We start from the raw sequence: 20,048 nt of genomic DNA, 5'->3' as shown, positions 1-20,048 counted from the left end.
GTAGTTCCGAGCAGACGAAGTCGCGGCCAAATACTTGTTTAAAAATACATATTATGATGTGTAATTAATAACTATATTACAAAATGTGACGATATAGTGAGATTTTTGAGTATATCTTGGTCATGGACAAAAGGTATTCAAGGCCATATATCAAAAAGATCTTATACCTCAAGAAGTTTACCATAGACTTTGCATATGTCATTAGCATTATCGTAGAAACAATGTTCATTAGTCTAGAGAAGGCACTTAACAATATATCTTGAAACTAGAGACCCTCCTGCGCCTCTTCAGTTTGAGACGACGTGGAAGTTTCCACCGAGATTAAAAACCAATCCAATTAGCATTCTTTGTGTCGTTGTTCGCGACAAAACAAAAACATCTTGATATTTTGTGGTGTAACAATGCCTTATTGAAAGTGTTTTAAAATCGATGATATAAAGTGCAATTTTAAATAAATTGGATATTTTCAGGTACAATTTTACCTATGCAAATAAGTCACTGCACTGCATCAAATTTTAAAAACTCGTAGATCCTATAATTTATTTTTTGGCTACATCATAGGAATTAAAAAAAAAAATCTGATCAAAGATGATCGAGAATTTACAGTAAGTTTCATATAACTCATAAAATTTGTTTTATCGTTTATACTAAACATATCACACAAAGAAAAACGAAAAACATTTATTATGTTACAATTATTCACTGTATTAATTCTTGTCACTATTTCTTTAAAGAGAATGTAAGGAAGGACAATGTCTAAGTAACGCTCGTAATTTAATATCAGATTATGCAAAACCTCTTGCCTTCCGCGCTAAAAGCTCTTCACTTCTGTAACACCATCACTCAACTACTATTATCGTCTTCGAATTTAATTTCAAGACATAATCCACTAGAGAGAGTAAAATATGGAAAGTGGTACTTACATGACTGACACCGTTTGCCTTTCTACGATTTCAGCATCGCCTTGAAGTTTATTTTCTTATATAACGAAACTTGATTTATTCATATTTAGCTTCGCACCACGGTTCTAGGAAAGGTGTGACTTTACTCATGATGTTTAGAACTATTAATAAAATACAATATATTAGAAACCAAATTTTTTATTTTCTACTTTCTAAAAAAAGGCCATTTAGTTTTATCATTAACTTTTATATTGATATTTAAAAGTAAAATTTTAAAAATATTTTCAATTTCTGTTACATAACTTTTTTCATACAAACTGAATATGGAGCATATAGAGTCAACTATTCCACAAACCAACAGCTCCTTAATTCTAATGATTATGAATTTAAACGTATAATTGAATACGGTGAGAAATTCATTCGAGAGGACGTATGTACAAGTATTCTGTTCCAATTACACTAATGAGACAATCGAAATGCCAAATGCACACGAATAGGTACACGTACGCTTGATGTTCTAGTTAGACATTGCCAACGACACAGAACTACAGAGGTTAGATTAAAAAATAAGGTTAACGACATTAATTAACACTTATTTATGAAGTATTTTAAAAGTAACCTTAAAAACAAAAACAGAAACACAATTCATGAAAAAGATTCAAAGTTACAATAAAATAAAATCGGAATAAACGTATAACATTCCTTTAATATGCAAAAAAATAAAATAAAAAATGATGTAAATTTAAGATTATGTGAAAGTAGAAGAAATACAAAATAGTGTTGGTGAATTACAAAGGATTTCTGGTTAAGATTATGTCCTTAACAACTTGCACGCTATGCAAAATGAAATTCTTTGTCTGTGTAAAAAATTGAAAAACCTTAAGATATAAGAGGCATGGATTTGCATAATAGATGGTTCAATGTACGGGTACTTTGATAAAAACATACTTAAAGACATTCAGTTCTATTTCTTTTTAAATATTTTAAACTTAGATCAATACTACATTCATTTGCATGGCAAATAATCTAAAAACACAACAGAATTTATTCTTTGGTTGCAAAGCGATTTGAAGCGAATACATTAAGGTCGAAATCATTTGAAGTTCATCGTAAAGTAAACTTAGCTTTTAATTAAATTTTACTAAGTTCATGAAACATTCAATCCTTTACAAAAGGACTCAATAACTGACTTTTATATCTGCGGACCATTGATAGAAAGTCCTCAGGGGTCTTTTGCGGCTAACTGCTTTCTCGATGACCTCTAGACAAAGAAAAATGTCTTGCGCATTATTTTGAAAACCACTTGCTCAATACTTAAAGTATTGTTTTACTAAATCTTCTAGTTTAACTTAAAACATCATTGTGCAGCGTTGGTGTATTCTAAGAAATAAAGTAGTACTTCACTTTACTCCAGCAAATTCTATTCACTCTATGAAGCTTAAAAAAAAATATACTTCTGCGAAATAACGTATAACTAATCTTAAAATTGTATCGATCTATTTTCTTCAATTATTTAACATCACGTTTTGTTCCTCGAGGGGTTTCTTGTTTCCCTATCCAATCTTATTTACTTGAGACGCGACAAGTTGAGTAGTTTATATTTTCAAATTAATAAGACATCGTAAAAGCAGTACAATTTATAGTTGTTCGTTGTTATATCGATAGATAAAATCAGATCAATTTGGCTTTTGTTGTTGTCTGTGCTTTATTCATCCTCGATTCCTTCAAATAAATACTTGTTATTGTTAGCAGCTGAATAATGGAATGTGAATCTATCTTAATAATATAATTCCTCGGAATAATGAAGGTGTTTTTGGTCTCTAAATTGATTGAAAATTATAAACAAAATGTGGTTCTGTACCTTTGTTGGAATTAAGATAATAAACATGTTATTCACCTAATTTTTTTTTTTATTATACCCCTTTATCATATTTCAAGGAATATCTTCTTTTACGAATCAGTGAATTTACTTCACGGTTGGTGCGTTGGAACATGAATATAAGGTGGTGACGTATCAATAATTCGCTCTTAGAACATCGAAGCGATGCTCATTAAGTATTCAAACAAACGCATAATGAATAAATAGACGATATAAATAAACAATGAATATTTCATATAAGAACTACTGCGAACACATTAATATTCATGAAATAATAACGCGAAAGAATAATGTAGAGTTTAAACGCATCATGAATCCTAAAATCAATGAAAAACTACGTTATAAAAGTAATTTAATGTAAATATAACAATAAAAGAAAAAAATATTCGTATCCAGTCCTCAGAATATTACAAATTACAGTAAAGAATAAGCTCTTTAGTGCAATTCTGTTTATTTGCACAGAGGGAGCTCTTCGCTGCGAAAGCTGATAGTAGCTCTGCGGTGGACCGCAAGCTGTCTACGTCATCAGCGGGCAGCATGAAGAACAAATGGCTGAAAGCTTTCCGCAGCTTGAAGCCGCCCAGCGCCCCGCCGCCCCATCCCGGCCCGCAGGACAAGTAAGTTATACAGAAGTTCGTATTTAACATCCTTTTACGACAATATTTGTATATAATACACATATATGAATATTTTTTATTTATTAATATAAATATTTATTAAATCAGTTTATTTATAAAAACAAATACATAATCTAATTTAGAAACGGAATAGCAGCTCTCCTCGGCATAACAAGCTCATAGAATCTGTAAAGTTATTCTTTTGACAAAAATGACTATGTCTGAAGTACAATAGCAATAAATAACTTAGTTTTACGAGTAAAATATAAAAATATTTTTTTTTATTTTCAAATTCTAAAATCTATCTTATTTATTTATCATTCTTTGTTTGTAATTATATCCTTATATAGACTGGCGTATCCGTTATTCTGATTGCTACGGATGCGGATGTTTATATATAGCGGCGGTTACATACTGACTGGAAATTGTTATGAACTTGCTGCGATATTCTGTATTTTTCACGATGTCTTTTTAATAAAATTATTATATATCAAAACAACAAAAATAAATAGATGACAATTTTATAAAATTGTTCCAACTAAAACAGGCAATGGTTCTTTACATAACTAGCTTTTGCCCTCGACTTCGTCTGCGCAGGATTAAAATAAATGCTGGAAAGTATCTCATGTTTTACTCCAGATTATTTTCTATATTAGTGCCCAATTTTGTGTGAAATGTGTTGAACCTTTACCTTTACCGAGTAAATATGTAAATCAAATGTTTCACACGGGAACTGTACATATTTCCGGGACCATAGGTAGCCTTTATGTTCTTCCAAACTGTGTTCTACGTCTGGACAAAGTTTCATCGAGATCTATGCTGCCGTTCTAGTACTTATCTTCAAACAAACATCAATGCATCCATCCATCTATACGTACATACATCCAAACATTCGCATTTATAACATCAGTATGATACACAATTTTTTTTTAATTAGATATGGTACAGTAAGTTCTTGATAATAGTTTATTTCCATCAGACGTTTAGCGAGCTGTACAAACGGAGCATAACATTTTCAATGAAAAAGGGAATAAACATAACGTCCGCTTCTAACGTTCATTCTCAAAGCATAATATTAACAACACTTGATGAACTTTATCGCATGTTTATCTATATGATAGAAAAAAATACATAATCCAAACATAATAATATAGATTTTTATATCCATATATTTCTGCTATAAAATTATATATAACTAGCTGTCGCCCGCGACTCCTTCCGCGCGCAGTTAAAAAATGGGGGGGGGGGGTATGAAAAATAGATGTTGGCCGATTCTCAGACCTACTGAATATGCCCACAAAATTTCATGAGAATCGGTCAAGCCGTTTCGGAGGAGTATGGCAACGAAAACTGTGACACGAGAATTTAATATATTAGATTGTACAAATATGTAAAAATAATTTTGGAATAAAACATTTATATCGAAATAAATAAATACTGATTTTATATATCTTTGTAAACATATAAAAAAATATTTTAACCACATAGAATATTCATAATAAAAAGTTTTTTTTTAAATAAATCATGACAAATATGTGATTTGATTGAAACCATTTTGCTTCGCAAAATGAACGAGCGATTAACGAGTGAACGTGTTGGCAAACATTTCCAACAGGGCTGGACGTGTTGGCCCTGATTGAACCACATTCATTTTAATATTCGATAACCCCTAATGATTTGCAATCACGATATGAACGCTTCATATACTAAATACAGTATTCGTTGATATTTTTAAAATAAAAAAAATATGTCATTAGATTACTTGTTTTTTTTTTTTTAAATTTATAAATAATCGAATCCTAATACTGTAGTTACATTTCTCAACTGGGTTACTTCGTAGCGGAACCGAAGATGTAACAAATAAAAACTAGACGTTAGTCTAGTCAACATGGCATCCTCAAGTACAAACGAGATTAGAAGCATCAATCCGCTATACTTTAATATGGTTTCCCAAAGGCTCTTACCAAACATAATACTAATTAATGGATTACATTGTTCTTATCATTATTAACACAAAAGCGTTGTGTTTTAGATGTAGTAAGATCCTATTTGTAATTAAACTTTTAGAATACTTCATTAAAGGGATTCATGCAAATCAACTTCGGTGTTTTCCTCCTTTATCTAGAGGCTTTAGCAAGGAAAGTTCTGTTAAAATATTCAGGTGTCGATGATATAGCTACGCTTTATACAAATATTTATTTGTACGCGAACAATGTAATGAGATAGATAAATAGATAAGCCTTTATTCACTGACTAAAACATTTTTTTATTCAAGCAAATTATTATCTTACATAAACATAATAAAATAGAAAAGAAAAATTTTATAAGGTAGCATATAAATGTTTATCTCGTTGATAGACAAAACTAAACCTTTATTTATTTTCATATTCCGTGTACGAGAATGTTATTCATATTTGAATTACCAGTTTTTATTCTTAAATTATTCTGTTATGCTGTTTTTTTACACTTTTAAAATTATTCAAATGTATTTAAAATTAAATTATATTCTACATTAAACAAAATATATCCACTGCTGAAAACAAACGTTGACAAAAGATAACTTTTCTGTATTATGTACTTTTTAAATGTAATAGTTATGATATATACCATTTACGTCAGTATTGAAATACAACACATAGTCTATGTCAGTATTAAAGCGGGTTTCCATTGCTAAAACATTCATACAAAAACATATCAATTTGTCATCTCTGATAGTCTGAAATGAGACGTTATGTTTTTACATGGTGGTTTCGGGAATGGAAATACATGCTTTAAGGTTTAAAAAATATTTTAAAAGCTGGTAAATTAATAACAACTGTTAAAAAATGCTTTGGCACTTGTTTTAATGGTATTGAATCACATTCATCATGTTCATTTCGATTGTTTCTCTCTTTTTGCATCAATAAAGAAAAAATCAAATGTACCACGCGGTGTCTACAGTTATGGCAATGAGGTAATACAACCCCGTAGGTTTAATGCCTTGTTTCTACACTTTTTTATTCCTTTTATTTAAAACTCCAGCTCGTCACATCACTTGTAGTTCCCTAATGTTTTTGATAAAATTAATAATTAGTAAATTATAGCTTAGATTTGATTTTGTATTCAAGCACTTTTTATGTTATATCGAGCTAGTTTATTTAGTTGGTAATGTTGGTTTTATTTATTAACATTAAGTAGCTGGATAGTTTGATAGTAGGAGCAGCCATGTCATTATCAAAGTCGGGGTCATTACTGGTGCCAGGCATCGGTGAACGCCGTTCACCCCACACCGTACTTTTGACCTTGAAACGTCACCGATCAATATCTGTGACGTATGAATATTATTAGTATTTGTTAATCCTGATTGTGACCGTGGAAAATACCAGCTTGATAAATGACCCAATAAACTGACAAAACGAGACTTATCTGCTTGCATTCCCGTTTTATACAAACATAAACACACTTGATTGTAAGCGTCGGTCTCCACTGTTGTAACTCTCGTAGGAAAACATATTGCTATGTCAGTTTTATCGAAGTGAAGGAAAGGGAAGACAATATGTTTTGTTGTTAGTGACAATGGAAATCCACGGTATAAGAGTTTATTTTAACGTCTGAAAGTACAATAGATTAAAAGGCAATTTATCAAGTTACCATGATCGACACACAATCTAACTTTTCTGTACTAATCAATTAAGAAATGTAAATATTGATGGAGTTTAACAATTTTAGGAGGAATGGAGCTGCCCGTGACGCGATGCGTTCCGGCGCCGAGTCAGAAGCACACAACTTCCAAGAGTATACATACAAGAAGATCACACCATGCGACGTTTGCTCACAAGTTTTACGAGGTAGGTTATTGATGTTTTTTTTATATAATAAAAGGAGATAAACTACGTGATCATCCTCGTCGATGGACATCCATGACACGAGAGGAGCTAACAACGCTTTGTGAAAGATACGGACGCATTTGTTGTTGTTTGATCAAATTAGAAACAATATGTTTATATCCTGTACTGTACCCCTGAATGTTGTTTATTGCAAAATACCTCATTGTAAAAACATTTACGGACCTTTATCGTTTCAAGGCTTACAAAACGTTTAAAGGTTTATCGCTTTTAAATGAAACACCGCGAATGACAGCGACTGTATATTCTATTAAAGGATTGATTTTTCTTTTTTTTTTTACAAGATTTACTGCCACTATAGAGTCATAATTAAAAGCCACACTTAACACTTAGGGGAGTTTTAGTTTGGGAAATCAACACCAAGAGATTACTTGAGTAACCGTAACATTCTGAATTTGGCATACGTTTATTTGAAATAGTTTATGGTCAATTTTGCGGGGGATGGTATTATCGTCTGATTGCCAACGCTATTAACACTTATCAAAGGGCAAGAATAAAGATTGAGTAGTTGTACCTTTTTCCTTCTTCGGATTAAGCTTTCTCTAAGCTTATTTGATAGGATTTCTGAGCAAGATAAGCAAATAAATATACTTATTATGTGACACAATCTTTTATCACTATTCACTTAAAATAGATAGAGAAATTTCTAAAATGTCACGTTTAGTTTTAAGAAACTCGCTAAATCAAGTATCGTAGCCCGTAGCATGTGACTACTAGCTACGCGTAGATGTTTGGTAAAATCCATGTTTTTAGTACAGATAAAGCAACAAATTCCATTTCGGCGATAAGGTAAAAATATATTTATTATAATTAGTACGTAAGCATGTTCTTCTAAATAAAAAAAAATATATATTTCAACTTTCTGTACAGTAGAAATTTTATTTAATTACGATATATTTGAAATATACCTTAATTGCCCTTTAATGACCACCGAAATCATTTACGTTAATTGAATCAAAGGTAACGTCGTCATTTGTTGTTCCAAATACAAATTCTAGGTCGTTTTCATGACCGTTAGGGTCGTTACTGACTCTTTTTCAACGCGTAGAAGTAAATATATTTACCGCAGTAAAAGATAACAAGGAAGCCACAATCGCTGCCTGGCACGATTTTCTTGGAACCTTAGTTCATTTTAAACCGGTGAATATTCTGGTAGTGTCTTGCAATAAAACGTTCAGAATCAACATGATTCGTCAAAGATTTTGTTAACAACGCCTAAATTTGCGAAGAGCGAAAGTTTTCGAACTCAAAAATTTTAACCTAGATTTTTGCCGTCCTTTTTTAATTGTATTTTACAGTTGTATACATCATAATTAGGTACTATTCATAAAAGGTCACAGTTAATAAAAATGTTTTAATTTAGGCGACCCTTTTTGAATGAGAAAAAAAACATGATATTAGTTCAAAGTTTATGATAGAATTTAGTAATAATAATTCGTAAATCATCTAAAAATCTGAGGCAAATATTGAACCTCTCAACCCTAACATTTTTTAGTTGTAGGACCATTTTTGTTAAATATATGTATATTTCTGTTCAGACTTATTGGCAATCAAAATGTAAAAAAAAATTGAAAACATTTGAATTATTTGTTTGCCAGCTTTGAATTTTTCTATGATTTATAAATAATTCTATTTATGGAAACAAAATTACTAACAGTACTACTTACGAAAATACTCATACAGAACACTAAAACTGTAGAAGATTATTTTATTGTATTTTTGTAATAATAAAAATTTCATTTGAACATAGAATAACAATTGAACACTGAAATATAACATTTAAGGGCTTAAAATAATTCATTGGTTAAAGTTAGCCTTAAAATGTAAATTTCATCAGCGGGCTAACTTTCTGAACACTCGGGTCACTGATAATGTAGGTCGACCAGTGGCAACTTCGCTAACGATTTTGTAGCACGTCGCTTAGAAAAACTGGAGGGCATCGATCATAATCTTGACTAATTGCCAATGTGGCACACATAATCATGTAATGTTCTCGGAATTTTCATAAATAGAAATAATACAATTTACTAACTTACGTTATCACTATTTAATTTCAGTCTCAGATAACCTCCTTATAAAAGACTTAGTAATTCAAAGAATATTTAATCTAACCAATAATAAAGTTTAGTTTAGATGGATGGATGGATGGATGTTTGTAAGAAGGTATCTCCGGAACGGCTGAACGGATTTTAATTAAATTTGGCACAGATATAGAACATTGTCTGGAAGAACACGTAGGCTATTTATTAAGTTTTTTTTTAAGACAGCTAGTGTACCATAACCTTAAAATTAATTTCGAAGTTGCCCAATTACAAACCGAATTTACGAACCGAAAAAAACGTTAAAAACAATTATTAAAGCGAATTATTAAAAGTCCTAGATGAAATATAAAATAATTCAACACAAATTCAAATTACAATCATTATCAGCGGCTAGCGTTTAAATTGATTTGTAATTCTAACATCACGAATACAAAATGACAAAAAGGCAGAAATTACTCAGAATTAAACAATTATCTTTTTTTAACTTTATTATAACCGTAAAAACCAAACTACATATTCAATTTATACATATAGTCTAAACATATTATATTTTAGCTAATTGAAAATAAACATAGACAATTTTGATATAAACAAATGTTGTAGCAAACACAAAACTAATTATGCTACGAAAGCGTTAGAGCGTTATTATTGTATCTCACAAAGGATAATATTGTAGTGAAATGTGCATCACAAGTATGAATGGAATGAATTTTAATATGAGAGCACTTCGCCAGACTAATAACATCTTTTCTGTAAGAGGTATTTATAAGAACCGATAGATGCTTCAAATGTTAGACGCAGACAGATTAAAGCTTCAGTCTGTTGACTTTTAGTTGGAAATTATGTTGAAAAATTTCATTGAATTTTAATATTTCATTTAATACACTTCATAATCACAAGGTTAAATTCATGGAATGAAAATTTAACAAAACGGAATGAAATTCTAAGTAAGAGAAAAAAATTGGATAATTAGATCTCGTCCTCGAGGCTCCGTCGTAAATTAACTTTAGTCTTTATTTTGTTTTCAATTCCAATTTAAGTAAATAAGATTGACTTTATATTATTTTTCTATCTCCTATAAATCTGAGTTCCAAGAAATTTCAGACCGCGTTCTAGATAAACTAGAACTAAAGAAAAATAGACGAACAAAACGAAGATAACTCAAACAAAAAAATAAGTGAATTTGTGTTAGATAGATTTTTATTATCAATTCATATAAGAAAAAGTCATATTTTAGGGGCTAGTTTATGTTCATTTTGCGTGAAACTTTCCATAAAAAAATGTATTGATTGTTAGATTTTCGATTTTCATAAATTAATACAATTCAGTTGTTGTTCTGTTTTGCGCATTAAGGTTACACTGCGGCTGAAAATTAACTGCAGTACGAGTAGACAAAAGCAACTCGCCTTTATAAAAAGCTGTGCGTGTTTAACGTCGGATGAAATTTAATATTGTACATTAGTGATAAAAATGTTGTTTATATTAGTACTGAATGTTGTGACTTTCTATTTTAAGTGTAGTATTATTAATTTACTTAGTTTTAGTGTATATGATTTATATTTCAAGATAAAACATCCAACATTTTGGAAGGTTAAAAGTGTGTACTATAAATAAAAATAAAATAAAAGGGGAACTAAAAAATGAATAAATGAAGCACAAAAATGGAGACAGCATTTATTTGTATTAAAATGTGGTAAACGAGAAACTGGCCACATAATTTCGTTAAAATAGCGTATTTATCGCTTCTCATAGGCACCATCAACAAGTTGTCGAACTTCGTTAACATACAATAATCTCAAAACATAAACTTTGTTGTTCCAGGCCATACTCGTCAAGGTCTACGTTGCCGCATATGCAAGATGAACGTGCACACTGACTGCATGCCTCAGGTCGGCAAGTGCCAGACAAAGTCCAGACTCCTGCGCAGGCAGAAGAGCACCTCAGAGATAGAGTCGCATAGAGTACAAGATACAGCATTCGATGAAGAAAGTAAGTGTCCGTACATTAAGGATCTACATTTGTACTCGTTACTACGCTTTCAGTATTTATTACATGTATTTTAATCAACTGGGATAATATTTTTAAATTCTATGAAATGTAAATGTTAATTTATACAGTTTTACGAATTCAGTTCTATGTAGCGATTATTCAAGACCAAGAACATTAAGGTAACATATATTTATCGGGATTTAAATTGTGAACTGTTATGTATATGTGTGGGATGTAGGTAATAGGGATGTATATAATGTTTTTTTCCAAATTTTCAGCACATAGTAATACACATGTTAAAATGTCCTTTTATACTTCACAAAACACTAAATTCTTGTCTCAATACCTTCATATTATGTGTCGAGCGGTTCAGGTATATAACATGGTTTTAAATTACACGTAAAGTACATAACAATAATCTAAAAAAAATGTGTTTAATGGTCATTATCATTTGTATCTTACTTAAATGATCAGATACATAATGAACGAATACACACCGCTTAGTGATACAACGCTCACCACTTAAAGTACGTAACACAAACGAGCAACGACACGAACATTAAAGTTACACGTCGGAAGTTATATTGACGTTATTCAGGGGCGGAGGACGGCCGGCTGCCCGGACACAGACTAACCAAGATTTGTTTCAAGGGATCGGTCGAGTTCGATGACGATTTCGATAGCTACTACGACGAGGGTATAGTATCAGTCTGTGAGGCGTGATACCCTGCACATTAGTCCAGCAACCGTGGAACTAACATTAGAATTCGCATCCGGCGAACAGCTCCCCACCCACTAATATACACGTTCGCCCACCCGTCGCGACTCGACTAACATTTCGCTCGATGCTCAGAGGAGGAAGTGGATCAGACCTACCAAGTTCTGAAGCGCGCCAACGAAATAGCGAAGCCGGGCGGGGCAGCTGGGGCGGTGGGTTCTGGCGGGCCGGTCGTGCGCGTGTCTGCACCTGCGGAGCCGGGCGGCGCGCGCTCACCGGCGCGGCCCGCCGCCGGCCTGGCCGTGGCACCACAGCCCGCCACCTCCACCTCAGGTGCGGCGCGGGCTCGCTGCGACCCGCGCGGCCGGCAGCTTCTCACCTCACGAGTTTCCAGTAGTGTCGAGTTTTGCACGCACTTGAGTCGGGGTCGCGGGCGCGGGGCGAGCGGGGCGGGGCACGCGGGGCGGTACTGAGCGGTGCTTGTCGTAGGGGCGCCGGCGCCGCGGCCCGACGGCGGCGTGCGGCGGCGGCTCTTCGCCGGCGTCAAGAGTTTGTCCATGTGGGGCTCGAGGTCTCGTCGCGGCTCGCCGCAGCACCGATCCGTTTCTCTGCCGGAAAGTACGCGCCCACGACTGTAGCGCATCGCTCTCTGTCTCACAACTGCCAACTCAGCTTTGTTTGTCCCTGTCTTGATGGCTCCAGTGATACTTTTTCGTTGTGTGTTCTGTTTTATTTACTTTTATTTCTTTCTCTGTACGCGATAGACGTGTTAGTTTATAGGAGCGAATATAGATATAGCTCGACATTTAGGAAACCGCACTATAGATGCTTGACCCTATCCTGCCTCTGGGCTTTCATGATCAGTCGCGGCGAGACATTGTGCATTATCGATCCCTCTCCACAACTTCTTGTTATTTTATTTATGTGTTTGTTTTATCATTTTCATTTTGGTGTAATTATTTTTTAATTATTTATTTCTTTTTTTGGGGGCTATCTTTGCAGAATCCGAGGAGACAACTACGCGACCTTTCGGGCAGCCCCTTTGTTTCGTAAAAGAGAACGGCGATCCGCCGCCTTCAATTCTCAAGCCGACGGCCAGCGTTCGCAAGAAAAAATGATTTTAGTAGCTACCCCAGAAAAACGAGAGCACTGACATAGTCCGGTCACCGTGACAGAGCACTGACTCAGAGGCAACTGCCGCTTCTTAGTTATTTCAATAATAAATACCCCGAAACGCCCCGCGTTCTGTGATATGTAAATTGTTACTGTTACAATAAAAATCAGAACTAAATAGATTTTTTTCTAAATCCCCCGCCGTATGCACAATGCATTATTATTTTATGCGCCTGTTTCCTTTGGGCGTTTGGTAAGTGGTTGCATGGCTTGGTGAGGCGTGCTGTGGATCGCATGCGTTTGTCTTTGGCGATTACTTATTTGCAATGTACATCTCTTGCATTTATTAACTCCTGGTACTAACAGCCCGTCTTTCTATTCGGACCCCAATAACAGTATAATTCAAAAACATTCATAACGCCCTCAGTTAACGAAGAAACTAATGAGTCACTGAAAAAAATATGTTTTAGTTAATATTTAACCGAAATCTTGTGAGACAATAGGTTTTGTTTTGAACATAAATGTACGATTAAAGTTAAAAGTATTGAAATAATGATCGATCTGTGCCCGTTTACTTTGTCCACACAGGTTCGATGAGGAATTCGAAGAGTGCCCAAATGTTGAGGCAGACGGACCGCACCAGTCCCTTACCCGGTACAAAAAAGATATCGGCAACTTTATCGATTTCCCCGTAGCCTGTTTTACCTAATTTAATCGTAATAATTGTTGCATATGCGATCATTTTGTACAAATACATCATTCACAATCACATTCCCCGATCACGCCACCTTGCCCGATCACGTACCAGCGTGACGTCAGTACTCAGTAGTAACAGTTTCATTGTTGAATCTTGTAGAATATTTGCGTAGAGTTTGTTGGTTTTTATTAAAACCTTTTTCTGATATTTGCAGAACTTATTACTGTAATTTGTTGAGAGCATTTTGGTTTGCAAAGCTTATGCACACTTTTTGATGTTCTAATTTTATTTATATTTAATTGAATTGACGACACGAATATATTTATAATTTCTTGATGAATCTTCTATGTTTTACAGTTTTAATTTTAGTGTTAATAATTTATTAAATTATTAATATTCGTGACGTCATTTTACATTATTTTCAAACATTCATATATTTTAGACATTCGTCACGTTATTTTAAAGGTAAATTTAATTAATAAACATTACACTTTCAAGTTGTATACTAAGAATAAATTAATTTAAATTTTATGTTGTCATTTCGAAAATTACATGACATGTATTAAAATCAGAAATATTATCATCGCAGATATCATTTTCATTACACTCTTGGAAATTGAGTGTCGAATAGTTTGATGGTTGGTAAGTTTCGTAATGCTGATGCATCATAAATGTTGTAGCTCCTCACTCACCGAGACGTCAAAAGTTGAACCTTAGGATGAAGAGTCTGTCACTGGATTCACCAGAATGCGGCGAGCTCAGGCGGCGGCCGGCGCGAGACCAGCCCGCGCAGGGCAGCCGAGTGCTCTGTACGATCAGTAACATTTCATCAAAGAGTTCACACGACCTTTCAATCAAAACATGGCGCTAGTGTCGTGTAAAATTGCGCCACTTACGCAAAATGGCGGCTAATTTAGAAACTAAAAATAAGCCATTTTTATTACATCGCGATTAATTTACTTAGCACTAACTAATATTAGTTTTGTTTTGATATACGAGTATATTTGTCAATGATTGAATTTTTAAAGGTCGTTTGAATTCGATAATAAATTGTTGTCAACAATGCGATGTTGTGACCACGTGTTCCTCTCACCTCTACTACCTAAAGCTTAGCTTCTTTGTGTATAGCTATTGTATTCAAACATTTCAAGTGGTGCTTATTTCGTCTTCGAAATGTGATAAAACTAAGTGTTTCACAATCTCCTCGTCTTCAGTATGTGTGGTATCTTCCTTGGCGCACCTAAACCTATCGTTGTTATTGGTTGTTCGTTTGTTTATCTATCACATATTTGTTATAATTGATTTTGATTTTTGCATGTTATTTATTTTTTTAATTTTATTATTTTCTAGGTAACGGAAGAGCGAATCTTTACAGATACGGTTCAAATAGAATAAATTATCGCACCATTTATAACTATTCGCAATCATGTACGTTTTATTTTCTTTCTTTCTTTCTTAATTCGTGTTATAATGTAAAAGGTGCGTTTCAATAGATATTAATATAAACATATCATGAATATAAAAAAAAAACATGACACTATTCAACATCAAGATAAAACAACTAACTCCTGATACGAGTAAAATGTTATAACAACTTTAAAAGTTAACTACTACGACTATAACGGTCCTAAAGGGAGTTAATTTTTTTTTTTGCTCAAATGCGCACCTTTTATATTGTTACAGGTCAGACTAAACAATGTTTGTAATAGTTTCAAAACTACATTGCGGCGGACTCTAAGAAGTTAACTTTGATGAAACCTACGACTATAGTTATTGGGCAGTAACTAGATTAAACACACGATATGCGAAGGCTGCTCTATTTGTTGCCTTATCGCTTTATTATTACTATACATTGTTTGGTCGCCGTTATTATTAAGAGATAAGTTGTAATCTGTTTAAGTTATGGGCATGTTGCATGTGTTCTATTAAGCATAACTTGTAAACAGGTTACCAAATATGCTATGTTATATATTCTTTGCTATAATTTGGAACTATGAACATGCGCAGTATTTACAAAGAAATATATTTCTTAAATGGAATAGCAAAACGATATAAGTTTAACACTGAATGCCAAAATAACTGATTAGATAATTAGTAACTTCCGTATGTTAACACTGCGGATGGTTTATCATGGATTTCATACAGAGGTATACTATAGAAATAAAGACCATATTTTCAACCGTTCATATAATTCGAAAACAATATTAGAAAACGATACTAAGTAAAACTTAGCTAAGATAAATTGGAATCACTACTAAAACAACTACGAGTAATGTCATACTTGTCTAAAGCCATTCTATGAAAACTTGACCACGCTTTTTCTGCAAATAAACTTTTGCCATACAAAATGATCATTTATAAAAATACATGGAAAACAATATCAGTTTAAACTGCTTCTAATTACCATTTAACATTCTCTAAAGTGTTTAAGTTATTCTTCGAGCCATGAAATAGCTCGGGAAAAATACTTCAGTATTCAGAAACACAATAGGTATTGAATGCACACGTCAAGCAGTTAACTTCTAAAATAAAATGAAATAAATTCAGTGTAAGGCCTTCAAGACAAACAGCACACATTGTTTTATATACATCAATAACGCATTAAGAGCGAAAGCCAGTTGTTGGATGCCCACAGCACCGTCATCTCCGGTGCACAGCCGGCGGCTGCTGAGCGCGCGCGGCGGCCGTATGAGCAGCGTCGATCTGCCCGACGAACCCGACAAGAGCCTCTCCTCGAACAGTACCAGCCCCTGCCCCTCGCCAGTCAAGCAACCTAGTGTAAATATTTTACGTAAAAATTTAAACAGTCCATTTGTGGCTTTTGTCGTATCCGTTGTTGAACAAACAACGGATACGCTTAGTGGCCATTGAACGATTAGGACAATGGCAATTAGACATTAAAGCTTATTCATCTCTAAATGATTACTACAAACAGTAATGATAGACTCGAAACCAACCTTTGAGTCTGTCATTTAAAGATAAATCTGACCAAAATATTACCGCGTAGACGAATTGAACGTAGCAATAAAATTGATTAATATTACATTAATGTACTTACAGAAGCATCAGCGACTCTTACCAACGAACTTGTACGTTATACTATATAACTTCAAGTCGCGACACGCCGACGAACTGGATCTAAAGGCGGGTTACAAAGTGACAGTCATTGACACGTCGGACCCTGACTGGTGGAAGGGCAAGTGCTTGGGAAAGATTGGATACTTCCCATCTAAATACTGCACTAAGCTTCAAGCTGGAGAGAGGCCCTTGCAAGTCACTCATAATCTTCAAGTAAGGACCATAAAAGTTTAGATGCTTTTAAATACATATATCAATTTCACACAAAATGTTATTAATTTCAGGTGTCCGATGGTGATAATGGATTGATGTTGCTGCGCGATCAGATCGTAATTCAAGTGGGAGATGAAGTGGACGGCATGGTTATGATCAGATCCGGCGACAACCGCCAGGGCGTATGTCCTATCAAGTTCCTACAGGAAGTGTGACGCTTTAAGTTGCCTCATTTTAACTTTACCAAAGTAAGTAAAACATTGAAGAAAGTTAAATTAAATATTAACCTATAGCAGTTGCTAGACACCGCCGGATATTAATAAGGCTACGATTACATAAAACATATAATAAAAATCAACTTTCCAATTTCAGCGACGCGGATCATTCACAGAACAAATCAACTCGAATTACGAACCTAAGCCAACCCGTAGCGCACCAGTAACTCCTTGTGACAGCGAATCTTCGTCTTGGTCGAGGGACACCTACGACAATTGCAGGTCTAATAAGGTATACGACGAATTGGAAGGCATGTGGTGGTGGCAAAGGCCATTAGACGTCAGACGAAGTCAATGCCGCAGATGCGGTGCCTCGTCTTCTACAAGGCCTTTGAGAATGTTGCCCTGCGCAGGAGTCGCCCCAGAAGACTACGACTACAATGACCGTCGCCCGCTCATGTCACGTGATCGACCATTGCTTTTCGTAAAACAACTCTTTCTATAGTAAACTGTTCACAATCACTTATAATAACTTACGTATGGTGTTTTCCAAGGAACTAAATTTGGATCCACCCAAACCGATACATTCTAATTTAATTCGGTTTTAGACTTTAAAATACACAATTATTGTCTATCATACTTATCAACTAATTATTTATCCATACCCACAGTACATATATTTATACTTTTAGATTCTTTTTTCGTCACACAATTTTATACATTGCGTTAATATGAGGAAATTATATCGTGACATAATTTTAAATACGCCAATTTCATGAGGGACATAAGTAATAAGTTTCAGCTAAAATTATATCTGAATTTTTCTCTATAGGCCTATCATTTAGATGTCTAAAATCTTACAAATATACAAAAAAATATATACTTTTTCACCACAAACAAAGCATTAATACCTTTTTAACTTGACTCGTCGTCGGTTAATATATATTTTATTTAATAAATATAAGTATAGTATATTTACTAAGTTTCAATATTTAATAGATCGAAGACTACAAAAAATACAAAAGAAATATAAAAAAAAACATAACGTCCACACTTCAAATACGAGACTAAAATTTTATGTTTTAAATCTATTATATTTCCTAGATCTTTGAAAGGACTTGAATGATATCAAATGACTAAAGTAAAGAATAGTATTGTAATAATAGTTGTAAAAAACGATAAATAAATGTTTAGAGCACTGTATTGTAGATTGCGTATAATATACATTCCAATTAATAATAATTTGCTAACGTAATTAAAATGTATACGTTTGTATTTATTTATAAATCCATTGCCGATTTAATGAGTTTGATTTTAATTAATTTGTTTTGTTGCGAAATTATCGTATAGTTGAAAATAGTGCAGTAACTAATTTAATCCATACAATTAATACATATTATTTTGATTATATTATTAGGCTTCTTATAACAAAACTATAAAAAATATACTTGTATTTTTTTTTGTAAATAAGTAATATAATTGTTATGAATTATTTTTATATCCTCACGACATATCCATAATCTATATAGTATCATTTTTTTTATTTACCTTTAATTTAAAAAGCTTAAACCGTCCCCTTGAAGTTTTAAAGTTATATAACATATATATTAATATTATGAAATCAGTATATTATACACATAGACGGAAATATAAGTCACTTTGCTTGTAAGTAACAAAAAAAAGAAAACATGTTTACCGTGGATTTTCACTGCTGAAGCTCTCACACCAAAACATATGAAATTCCACTCATAAATAAATAAAGACACGATTTTGTACTGGTCTTTCAACAATGGAAACCTACTGTTAGAAGTTAATAATTGTTTAGAATAGATAGACTAGAACGTAAAAGTTACTTGAAAATACAACTTATATATACCTAAGTAACGATTAAAATTATTTATGAAATATATAATTTTATTATCTTGAATATATTTTCAAAAAAGCACAACATATGACTCAATGCAAATTAATTTTTTCATTTTTATTTTATTATGTAGCAAGTTATGTAGATCCGTTTATTTTAAACATGAAAAATTTGATTTATCAATATGATATAGTTAGGAAAGAATTTAAATATAAAATATTTGACAATGTATAGTGGTAAATTAATTAAGAACGGCTTAACTCATGTGTGATCGTCCGGTGACGGCACCGACTTGTTTTGGACCCGTCAGGGGTCCATCTTTAGGGCGAGTGTCTAGTCGGTGCCGTCACCGGACGATCACATGTGAATTAAGCCGACCTTAATTATTTTATTTAATGTCTCACGAAAGTTTAAACAATTTGATGTATAGTGGGATGGTGCCATAAAGTAAGAGATCATCGGCACTGCTTATAATGTCTATGTCCTAGACTTACCTTAGATTACGCACTAGCATTCAATGTGGCTATACTCGTATTATAATGACATGTAATATAATCCATTAGAGAGGCGGTAAAGTAACCTCATATGATTATGTAAGGTGGTCCAATAATTATTTTTCAAATCTACCTAATCCGTTTATATTGTGGTTTCCCACTGCTATTATACAGGTGGAAAAACATGTTGTTACACATTTTATCCTCTTTAAAAACTATGGATAATATCATTTGTGTACAAGTACCTCATGAAAATTTCGCCTTAATTAATTTGTTTGCGTTTTTCGGAGTAATTAGACTTTACTTTTTACGGTGGAACCGTATTTAAAAAAAAAAAAAAGTG

At 33.3% G+C, this 20,048-nt stretch overlaps 1 protein-coding gene across 6 annotated transcripts in view; it reads left to right on the top strand.

Annotated features, from left to right (window-relative positions):
* LOC106714961 overlaps positions 1-18,068 on the top strand; it is a 167,364-nt gene extending 149,296 nt beyond the window's left edge. For 3 of the 6 annotated variants that reach the window (XM_045678215.1, XM_014508105.2, XM_014508106.2), the window contains 10 exons: positions 3,244-3,398; positions 7,107-7,225; positions 11,146-11,313; positions 13,733-13,798; positions 14,522-14,650; positions 15,192-15,269; positions 16,477-16,619; positions 16,902-17,132; positions 17,204-17,380; positions 17,505-18,067. In XM_045678215.1, coding sequence (XP_045534171.1) covers positions 3,244-3,398; positions 7,107-7,225; positions 11,146-11,313; positions 13,733-13,798; positions 14,522-14,650; positions 15,192-15,269; positions 16,477-16,619; positions 16,902-17,132; positions 17,204-17,347 — 1,233 coding nt within the window. In that variant the 3' untranslated portion in view covers positions 17,348-17,380; positions 17,505-18,067. Of the gene's footprint in view, positions 1-3,243; positions 3,399-7,106; positions 7,226-11,145; positions 11,314-11,911; positions 12,011-13,033; positions 13,319-13,732; positions 13,799-14,521; positions 14,651-15,191; positions 15,270-16,476; positions 16,620-16,901; positions 17,133-17,203; positions 17,381-17,504 lie in introns of those variants that run through there. The other 3 variants (XM_014508111.2, XM_014508109.2, XM_014508110.2) reach the window with 3 other exon arrangements.
* Positions 18,069-20,048: the final 1,980 nt, after the last annotated feature.

Source organism: Papilio machaon, chromosome 6, assembly GCF_912999745.1.
Source record: "Papilio machaon chromosome 6, ilPapMach1.1, whole genome shotgun sequence".
Lineage (NCBI taxonomy): Eukaryota > Metazoa > Arthropoda > Insecta > Lepidoptera > Papilionidae > Papilio > Papilio machaon.
This window is presented reverse-complemented; position numbering and strand designations above follow the sequence as displayed.